Below are 10,802 nucleotides of genomic sequence, written 5' to 3'. Positions count from 1 at the left end.
ATTAAGATGCTGAAGCTTAAATGTTATACTGGGACATTGAACCATATATTTTATTTTTCTTCTGAAAGAACAATTACATACATGTTAAAACATATTATATAAAACTGTTATTGATTGTTTCTATAGATTTTATCTCTTTCCATTGCAAACTGAACATTTACAGCTGATACTAGAAAAATGAACCCTGCGTCATCCATGTTAGATGGGATAGATCACGTTCTCAAAATGTCCTCAAAAGACAGAGTCCTACATTTTTTTGTATTTCAGGGTTAAGTCTCCACTTTTACAAAAAAAATATAAGAATATAACACAGTTTGTACCTTAAAAGATCAGTTTTGTTCCCTAACCTCAATATTAAAAAAATAACACATTTTAACTTAAAATATTATCTTATGTGTGTAGACTAAGTATTTAAGTCTTTAGGACTTTTATTTGAATGAAGCAAAAAAATCACAGATAAATTAAAAATAATAGCAGTTTGATGTGTTTTTATCTTTTGTTTTCACACAGACCACACATGACAATTTTTTCTCCACTTCTGCGTACAGGTCATTGGAGTTATCAGTTTCCTCTCTTGAACACCATCACCTGTGCATATACCGTGTCCTGCTGCTGTCCACTGTCCCGCAGTGAGTCTGAGGACAGCCCAGCTCGTTGCCTGGAGAAGTCTACCTCACTGTAGTGGATGTTTTCTTCCTCTGTTCTTGTGGCTGAGTTTGTGATGACCAGCTCTTCTCCTGTTTGACTCTGTAACAAAAATAAATCCAACAGGAAACATGATGTCAACATACGTCATTAGCAGAAAAATATGGGTTAGGGTTAGGTGGTTAATATCAGATTATGTCTCAGCACAGACACTGCATTATAGTAACTGACAACATCTAAATGGACACCAATAATTATGATTTTTAGGTGAAATGCTAATAGAACACTAGAATATCTGTGATCTGCATCACCTTTAATGCTGTCCCGTAGCAACAGAGCTGCAGTTGGAAAAAGTTTTAATCTCCCTTCTCATTTTGAACAAGTGTAATATGAGCTGTTCTGTGAAGTTGATGCCTGATATTAACGTTTAAAAGTGTAAACTGGGGACATTTTTGTCTCGTCACTTGCCCCCCCCCAGTTTGTCACAGAAGCACAAAGACACAGTAGGATAGTTTGGCTTGGGAAGGTTCCACGGTAATGATTAAATCCTTTGTTGCTCTGGAATGGATGAACATCTAGTGTTTTTCATCGACAGTCACAGCTCTTGTTTAACACTAACTCCGTTCATGTGTGGCTGATAACCGAATGTCAAATCTGATTAATATCAGCATATTGTTTCCATGTAAATGTGACGACTGTCTCATTATATGTTTCCCACCTGAGTCTGCTGTACTGCTGCATGTCTTGACCTCAAATACCTGGAAACAAGACAGGAATTTAGATGAGTCATCATGAATTTAAGGTTAAGTATAAAATACTTGACTTAACATCCAAAGACTGATGGATGTTAAGTTAAAATGTCAGCATCAGGAAACAAGTCATGACACATGTTTTGAATTTAGAAACTCACCAGGCGAAGATAATTGAGCAGATGAGAAGGACGATCCCAGCAACACCTCCAAGAACTGGTTCCCATCGTAGAGGTTCTGATGGAAACACAAGAGGAGGTTGATTCTCCTGAAGAAGATTGTGGACAAGCTCTGAATAACTATCCCATTGGGTCAAAGTTATTTTTCTCTGGGATTATCCTTCCTTTACATCTTCCCCCTCTTCTCTGTTGGTTCATCTGCTCAGTTTGCACATTTGGTTCCTGTTCACTCACGCTTGTTATCATTGTGTTTCTTGTCCTTGTTGTTGAGGTTTTTGTGTGTTTTGGATTACTGAGTTCTACCTGCTAACAAGGTTTGTCACTAATTATTCTGTCGCACGAACCTGCTTTGCCTTATTTGTTTCCTGCTTCTTATAAACCTCACAATACGGCACTGTATCACATTCCAAGTGCTCCCAGACAAAATAATAAGACAAACAGAAGAATAAAATTAGAAAGCAGTAGATGAGATTTACATTTGTGAATATTTACCCTTCAGGTGAATGTTGGGTGACCTCTGACCAGCAAGAGTATTGTTCGCCTCACAAAAATAAACTCCTCCATCTGTGGCCCTGACACTGTAAACGGCTCCTTCAGACACGTTAGTGGCTCCGTCCGGGTTCCTCTTGAACCAGGTGAAGTGGTTGACGGGAGGATTGGCTCTGCTGGAGCAGGTCAGGTTCACCCATCCACCTGCCGACAGTGACCAACCAACAGATGCCAACGTGTCCTTGGGGGCATCTGGGAAGGATTTAACACAGTTGTAGTAGAGAACAGAGGCATCAGATTTACAATTGAGATCTTAATGATTCAAAGACAAACTGTGGTCGACTCACAGGAAATGTTGAGAGTCACTTCGTCTTGAGTGGAAATCTCACTTTGAGGATATTTGGCCGAGCAGGTGATGTGGTATCCATCATACTTGTCTGACAGACTGATGTTTTCTTGGATTTGAGTTTTAAAGGTTCCATCATCATTTCCCTGTATGTGGTTGTGAGGCTGTGGTTGGAGGTTCCAGGTTAGTTTGGGAGGGGAGACAGGACAGGGGCGGGGAGCTGAGCAGGTCACGATGAGAGACTCCCCCTCCCTCTGGAAACCTAACATTTCAATAGTGGGTCTTGGAGGATCATCTGTGAAATCAAACATTTTTTACACCAAAAACACATCGAACTTTGTAGTGATCATCAAACTTCTGGCAGTTTGATCCTGTTAATGTAAACTCTACCTTCTCAGCTGTGCTCAGAGAGTAAGTCATCAGTTTAATGATTACAGCTGTAACTGTGATGTAATTATTTCATTTAATTACATGTTTCACAGTAAAGGAGAGTATATAATATTTTGTCCTTATCTCTCTATTCATTATACATGTTACACTGTTTTACAGATATATACTTGTATTATATTAAATTTGACATATTTTTTGTATTTGTATGTGTATATTCATATACTTATCTATATTGATCCTTTTCACATCTCTTTTGTGATATTTCTAGTTTTAACATCTATTTGTACTGACCTTGGTATTTCCTGATTTGGAAGTTGAGAGATTTGCTCACTTCCCGAAAATCTTGTCTTCCTCCTTCTGCACAACGGGTGGATTGTGTTTTGTATTGTCTCATCTTCACAAATAACCACTTAGCTCATAGATCTTAACAAGGTGTGATATCCTCTGTTCTTAACCCTCAACAAAAGTAAGGAAGACCTGATGATAAATGCTGTGCAAATAAAAACTGTTTGGTTTATTGTAAATCTAAAACTCTCTTACCTGTAATGTGTATTTGAAGAGGATGACAAGCAGCTGTTGCAGTGAACAATTGTCCTTCAACTCGGAAGAAGTATTTATCTGTGTTGTTTTTTTTCAAACTCGAAAATACACTAGTGCAGTTTTTCTGGTTCAGATCTCCGATAATCTTCACTTGATAGACGATGTCTGGCCTGCTGCCATTGAAGATCACATTTTGTGGCGCATTTCCAAATCTGGAGTCACTTTTAATCCACACACCGAAGTTGTTGCCTGTAAAGTTTCGTTCTGTTTTAGCCCTAAAGTTACAGGGGATCTGCAAACAGGATCCACTCAGTGCTTCCATCGTCTGTGGTGCAGTGATGTTGAGTGCTGTGTCCTGAAGACAAACAGCCAAAGCTCCTGTAAACAAAGCGTAAGGAGAAAGTTCAGCATCGTCTGTCATGGTGTGTTTAACCTTCTCCTGTAGCTGAGAATTTCCAGTTATAATTGATTCAAGTAACTTAACCAACAGCTCACCTGAAACAAAGAGGACACTGAGTAACAAGCGGATTGTCATCATCTTCAAAACTGTTTCAAACAATCTGCAAACAGAACAAACGTCTTTCCGAACACTTCTTTTTAGTTGTTGTCATAACGTCATCTCTACTGAAGCAACTTCCTTTTTTTCACAGGAAACATGTGTCATACCAGCCGACTTCTCTACCCATCAGTATGGTTTTGAAATAAATGGTGTTTGTATGTGTGCAGAACACAAAAAAATGAAATATGAAGGGATTAGGAAGTATAAATGATCTAGGTTTAGGGCAGGGGTAGGAAATATTTACTATCGAATAAGCCATTTAGTTATAAAGTTATAGTTATACAATATATATAAAAACTATAGTTTGTTGCATTTATTAAATTGTAGAACGACAATAAAACAACTGTTGACATTTAACTGCTATTTTTACCTGTTACAAAAAGGAAAAAACCAAACTCTTGTGAAGAGGAGAATAAATACAGGATAAGGGATGAAAGCACATTGGAGAATGAGATATTCTTGAATAACTTTTATTGTGAAGGTCAGAAAGACTTGGAAAGTGGTTTAGTCTGAATTAATTTGGGTGCTGCGGATCGATTGGTACCATCCCCGAGCTTCTACGACCTTCGGAAGGGGTTAGGGTTAGATGAAGACGATAATATCCAGGGCCCCGATTAATCAGGACCGCTGTAATGCACAGGCACGAACTTGGACCTCTGGTGGTGCTTCTAAACTGATAATAATGCAGTTATTACACACTGAAATTACAGATACGTGGACTATTTCCATTAAAGAAGCTGCAAATGCAGATAAACAAACTATTTACAAAAATACATTTTGTGCTTATTTTTCTCCACTCGTCCAAGGGAGGGTTCGTGGCTTAGTCAGGTAAGTACAGTTTGTCATTTTTGCTTTAAGTCCGGAGGCCCTGTCGCGACGTTTCGAAATAGGTTTATCTTCATCAGGCTAGAGCAGGTAAGTATGTCAGGTCGAATTAAGAGGTAAGTCATCCCCATGGTGGGTCTCTGTAAGAGCTTGTCCCTGATCTTGCTCCGTGAGGCATTGTGTCTTGTCTGAGACTGGCCGAGGAGTTGCAATCATTTATATAGCCCATCTAGCTCCTCCCCTTGTAAACTTTCCTGTTTCCTTAGCATCACAGTTTTCCATCAAGCACTCATTCCCATACTCCTTTTCCATCAATTCCATAACAATAGGTTCCAATCACGCACCTATAGGGATCTCTTGTCCTCTAAATAATAAACACAGTTGGGTGGGGTATACCAGGGAATAAATTGCCTTCTCTTTGAGGTCTTACTGCCTATTTTAGGTCTTTCTTCCTGTACTGTACTCTCCAAATTAAAGATTTACAAACCAACTGGTTGTGGAATCTATGTTTTTGGTCAATAATCTCAAAAGGAGTTAGGTGAGATATTTCAGGTAAGTTGCTCTGTTCAGGGGTTAAAGGTTAGGTTTAGGCAGGGGGTTCCCTATGGTTAGGTTTAGAAGATCTATCTCGATGACTCCCCCTGCTTCGTCCGTCGACTGGGCAGTTTGGTTTAGAAGATCTATCTCGATGACTCCCCCTGCTTCGTACCACTGGCCGACGCACGTCATCAATACTCTCCAGTCTCACATATCCCCTTTTGCCGAATTGTTTTTTTTAAAATTGAGTCGGTTTGTTTAATTTTAACGGAGTTGGTTGGGCTATTTTTATCTATAGGCACTATTTTGATTTCCTAGTTTTATGGAACACATCATCAGTAGTGGACCTCAGGGTCATTGGATGTTTCGGCCATTACCACCAGACACCCTCTCCCAAGGAAGGCCCCGCCTTCCTTGGGAGAGGGTGTAAACCTGGTTGGGGATTAATTTTATCTATGAAGGTGGTATTTTAATACTGGAGTAACATAGACTAATGAAAAATGGGGATTTATGGAAACAAAATTGTAAAATGAATAATGGTGTAGTGGCAGAGATGACGCCCCTGGCCCAGAGAATCCTAGTTCGATTCCCCCCGAGGCATGTGTGTTAAAGTGGTGCCTTGGGGGGCCTGAGTGGACCCAGGCAGCACGGCTGGTTGTAGAGGGAAAAAAAACCAAAGGGGGGAGGGGGAAAGGGGAAAACACGGGGGAGTTGATAAGGAAGACTACATGAGAGGGAAATTTAAACTGATTGTCGGGTGGGTGTCCTATGAGTGTACTTAATTGTCATTGAGGCCTGTTGGCGTGATTGTACCTAATTTAAAAATCCATAATTTTTCTGTCCTCTTTCTCTGCCCAATGGTCCAATGGTCTTCTGATTCTAGACCAGAGATTATAAGATTATTGACGGAGTGGAGCTGAAAATGGTTAATGAGGGGGGTGGTTAACTTGCCTTCCCCAATGTTATATATGTGTTGTTTTAATCGGGTGAGTATGGAGTGTTTTGTTTCCCCAATATAATGTTTATTGCAGGTGGTGCATGTAATGATGTAAATAACGTTGGTGGTGTGGAGTGTAAATGTACCTAATGTGGGGAATGCTGTATTGCTGTGAGGGTTTGAAATAAATTTTCTGTTTTTATAGTGTGTGTGGTATCGTGTTTGTGTTGGTGGTTTGTTATCAGAGTATTTTGACCTTATTAGTAAACTGTGGAGGTTTTTGTTTTTCCTGTAAGCTGATATGATGACGTGATTTTGGAAAGCCGGCTGTAGGGTTTGAGTATGAATGAAGTTCTGTTTGATGATGTTATGTAAACCTTTGATTCTATGTGAGAAGGTAGATATGAATGGTACCGGGACACGGGGTGGAGCAATCCGGGGAATGGAGCGAGTGGGAGCGAGAGACGCCAAAGTGCTGGTCTTGATATGGCGGAGGAAGCGTTTGGAGTAGCCCCTAGACCTGAGACTACAAAATAGAATGGAGATGGAAGAATGCAGGTCTATTACACGGGATGATATTCTGTGAAAACGGATGATTTGAGATTTAATAATGCCTTTAAATGTGTGTTTCGGATGATAGCTAGTTTTATGGAGAAGGGCGTGTGTGTCTGTTGTTTTAAAGTAAACTTTGGTAAGTAGTTGTGAGTATGACAAGTTTTTTGACCGGTCAAAAAAAACAGTTGTATCTAAAAAATTAACTTGTAGTGGATCTATGATGTACTTAACTTTAATAGACTGATGGTGGCTATTCAATGTGTCAATGAAATCAGAAAATAAAGAAATGTCATGTTGCCATATTCCAAAAATGTCATCTAAAAATCTGAGGTAGGTGAGGGGTTTGTGGGTGCACTTGGCCAATGCCTCTCGCTCCCACTCGCTCAGGTAAATGTTTGCATATGACGGGGCGTATCGCTGACCCATGGCCGTTCCGTGGATTTGCAGGAATTGTTTGTTATTGAATGAAAAGTCGTTATTGTTGAGGCAGATGGTAAGGAGTTGAATAATTTCTTTGTCCGGTCTATTGTTGTCGGGGTTGTTATTGAAGTTGGATATTATAGCCTTGATACCGATTTGTGTATTGATATTTGTGTATAGACTGTCTATGTCGATTGTAAATAAGTATGACTGATTTGGAACAACCATGGGCCGGATGGTATCTATAAAATGATAAGTGTCCTTGATGTAACTTGGGTGTTTATTGGAAAGGGGTCCAAGGAAATGTTCGATGTATTCTGAGATATGGAATGATGTACTATTGCAATCTGAGACTATTGGTCTGCCGGGAGGAACCTCATAGGGTACGGTCCATGATGGGGGTTCCTTGTGGATTTTGGGTAATAGATAGAACTGGCGGGGGCGGGGTTGGTCGGGGCCAAACAGGTAGATTTTTTGCTTGTGGTTAATGGTTTTATTGTCATATAAAGTTTGTATAATACTACGGAGGAGTGGTTGGGTTTGACTTTGTAGGTCTGACGGAATGGGTTTATAATGTGTGGTGTTTGAGAGTTGTCTGTTTGCCTCCAGTAAATACTGCTGTCTATCCATAATGACTATTTTTGAACCTTTGTCCGCGGGTTTAATGATAATATTAGGATTTTGGGTAAGTTCTTCTAAGGCCCTGCGTTCAGGCCCCGAGAGGTTGTCAACAACGTCCCCTGGGGGCCGGTTATAACGCAGGGCCTGTTTGTTCTTTTGCACCAGGTTTATTGTGGCTGTGTGTGATTGAGCCGTGGTGGGTTCCCAATTAGACCTGTGAATGAAGGGTGTCTGAATGTGGTCCGGTTTATTATAGAAATAACTGATGATCTTTAACCTTCTGTTGTATTGGTGTAAATCCCTATGAAATTCCTCCCAGTCAAACTGTAATGGGCGTGGGATGAATGAAAGACCCCTTTCCAATAACCGGATCTGATCTGAAGTTGGAGTAAATAGTGTGGATAAGTTAAGTATGTTTGCTGTAGAGCTCCACCCCAAGTCGACTGCAGGGTCAGTATGGGGCATAGGGTTTGGAGGGTTAGGGTTAGGGTTAGGGTTGGGGTTGGGGTTAAGGTTAGGGTTAGGGTTAGGGTTAGGTAAGAACGGTAATATCCGTGGACCGACCCCGTCGGTCCAACGTTATGCACGGGCCACTCCTGGAACATAGGGTGCCCCTCACTCGGTAAAATAACCTTGCACAAACACTATTAAACATTGTTGTCTTTACGTGTGGGTAGGTTTCTAAAGAAGCTAAACCCTTTTACACGGTAGGTGGTAGTCTTAGTTCTCAGGTGAGTATAATCTTCTCAAGTTAGAGTTTAGGTAGTTCTCAGGTGAGTATAATGTTCTCAAATTAGAGTTTTAGGTTGTTCCAAAAATTCTGCTACAATGCAGTTGTTATAAGTAGACCATTTGCCATCAGTTTGGTTTTAAATCATCCCTGGTTGGGGTAGGTAATTCCTTTTATTTTCCTTTTTTCAGGTAAGGTAATTACATAGGTAAGTATCAGTTAATACTGTAATAACACATCCATAGTTGCAATCTTTAAGCCCGCCGCGACGTTTCGATTGAAATAAATCTTCTTCAGGCTTGGGCTTAAGATGTGTAATAAGTGGTAATAAACACAAGTCATTTTGCTTTGTTTATGTTGAGTGCATGGAGCATTTTGTCCTATGCTGGCTGAGGTCAGAGTGAGCAGTGAGCTGTTTGCTGTTCTGCCTTTATATACTCTGTGAAGCTCCTCCCCTTTCTTTTACAAAACTCTTTTCGAGACAATGTGAAGGGTGGATTCAATTGAGGTGTAAGGTGGGTAATTCCTTCTTTTAAGGTAATTTACCAGGTAAGTATGTGTCATACAGTTGTGTTAATGTTTTTTTCGGTTTGAAATAAAACATGCAGTAAATCCAATGGTGTTGTCTGTAATTCCTTCTTTATTCCTTTTTACAGGTAAGGTAATTACACAGGTGAATATTCTGTATTGTAGTTATGTACATGTTTCTTCGGTTTGAAATAAAACATGTAATAAACCAATTGGTGTTGTTTGTGAATAATTCCTCCCTTTTTCCTCTTTACAGTTAAAAAAGGAAAAAAGGTGAATACTTCGTAGTGTTTAAATCTCAGTCATTCCACCTTCCACTACCCAGCCAAAACCATGTCTTTCTTCATATATACGCTGTCCAACAGCATCGTCCCTGAACCAGATGGGATGGGGGTTAGGATGAGGGCAAGGGGTCCTGTGGTTAGGTTTAGGGTTAGGGGTCTAGGGTTAGGGTTAGGGTAAGAGGATTTGGGGTAGGGGTAGTAGAAAGCAGGGTCCGTCGGGAGCCGTTAATTCCTTGGCCTCTTTCTCGCCGGTTACTTTGTGGGAAACGATTCCTAAAATTGGACAGTATCGGTCCAACATGGAGAAGACTGAAGTAGTGTTTTAGAGGGGCACCCCAATGCTGTTCCAGGCGGCACTGGCCAGGGTTAGGTAAGAACGGTAATATCCGTGGACCGACCCCGTCGGTCCAACGTTATGCACGGGCCACTCCTGGAACATAGGGTGCCCCTCACTCGGTAAAATAACCTTGCACAAACACTATTAAACATTGTTGTCTTTACGTGTGGGTAGGTTTCTAAAGAAGCTAAACCCTTTTACACGGTAGGTGGTAGTCTTAGTTCTCAGGTGAGTATAATCTTCTCAAGTTAGAGTTTAGGTAGTTCTCAGGTGAGTATAATGTTCTCAAATTAGAGTTTTAGGTTGTTCCAAAAATTCTGCTACAATAGGGTTAGGGTTAGGGTTAGGGTTAGGGTTAGGATAGGGGAAAATGATCCGCCTCCTTTTAAAGGTGGCGGAAGGTGCACGGTCCTTCCTCCAGGGGGTTAGGGTTAGGGTTAGGTTTGGGTTAGGATTGGGGTTCAGGGTTCAGGGTTTTGATTTTTTTTGCACTGGCCTACTGACCTGTTTTGTGAAATCTGGTTTGGAAGTTTAGGTTAGGGTGAATCCAGGAGGTTATTTCATAAGATGGTCGTGGTCAGGTTGGTAGAGCACAACCTCCACCATCCCGGGGACCAGGGTTCGATCCCCAGGCAGAGTGCATCAGCAGGGACCATGGGGCAGAGAAAGAGGCGGGTCAGGATGCTCCCCGGGCCTGTCGCAACTGGATGGGATTGTCATTAAGGCCCGTAGGCACAATGGTGTTCATTTTATGAATCCACAGTTTTTCCGCCCGCTTTCTCTGCCCAACAGTCCATTGGTCGTTAGTCTCCAAACCTGATATTATTAAGTTATTGGTGGGGTGTTGTTGAAAATGGTTGACCAGGTGGGTGGTTAATTTGCCTTCCCCAATGTTGTATAGATGTTGCCTGAGTCGGATGAGGATAGAATGTTTGGTTTCGCCGATATAGTGTTTATTGCAGGTGGTGCATGTAATAATGTATACTACGTTGCTGGTGTTTAATGTAAATGAGCCTAATGTAGGGAATGCCGTATTGCTATGGGGGTTTGAAATGAATTTTCTGTGTCTGTAGTGTGTGTGGTATTGTGTTTGTGTTGATGGTTTGTTGTCTGAGTATTTTGATTTTATTA

At 40.9% G+C, this 10,802-nt stretch overlaps 1 protein-coding gene across 1 annotated transcript; it reads right to left on the bottom strand.

Annotated features, from left to right (window-relative positions):
* Positions 1-23: 23 nt before the first annotated feature.
* Positions 24-3,963, bottom strand: LOC133932812 (sialic acid-binding Ig-like lectin 6). The gene is made up of 7 exons (XM_062379668.1): positions 3,834-3,963; positions 3,339-3,716; positions 2,410-2,703; positions 2,066-2,314; positions 1,556-1,631; positions 1,364-1,403; positions 24-747 (listed from the first exon to the last, which is right to left on the bottom strand). Exons 1-7 carry the CDS (start codon positions 3,874-3,876, stop codon positions 562-564), a joined length of 1,266 nt encoding a protein of 421 aa, XP_062235652.1. The 5' UTR covers positions 3,877-3,963; the 3' UTR covers positions 24-561.
* Between the last annotated feature and the right edge of the window lie 6,839 nt (positions 3,964-10,802).

The sequence above is a fragment of the Platichthys flesus genome, chromosome 21, assembly GCF_949316205.1.
Source record: "Platichthys flesus chromosome 21, fPlaFle2.1, whole genome shotgun sequence".
Lineage (NCBI taxonomy): Eukaryota > Metazoa > Chordata > Actinopteri > Pleuronectiformes > Pleuronectidae > Platichthys > Platichthys flesus.
This window is presented reverse-complemented; position numbering and strand designations above follow the sequence as displayed.

Bases quoted from the DNA above. Each gene is read 5' to 3' on its own strand.
- LOC133932812 (XM_062379668.1), bottom strand. From the start codon at position 3,876: ATGATGACAATCCGCTTGTTACTCAGTGTCCTCTTTGTTTCAG. The intron at 3,717-3,833 runs GTGAGCTGTTGG...CTTTGTTTACAG, and splicing joins CAGTGTCCTCTTTGTTTCAG to GAGCTTTGGCTGTTTGTCTT. The intron at 2,315-2,409 runs GTGAGTCGACCA...AATCCTTCCCAG, and splicing joins AGTGACTCTCAACATTTCCT to ATGCCCCCAAGGACACGTTG.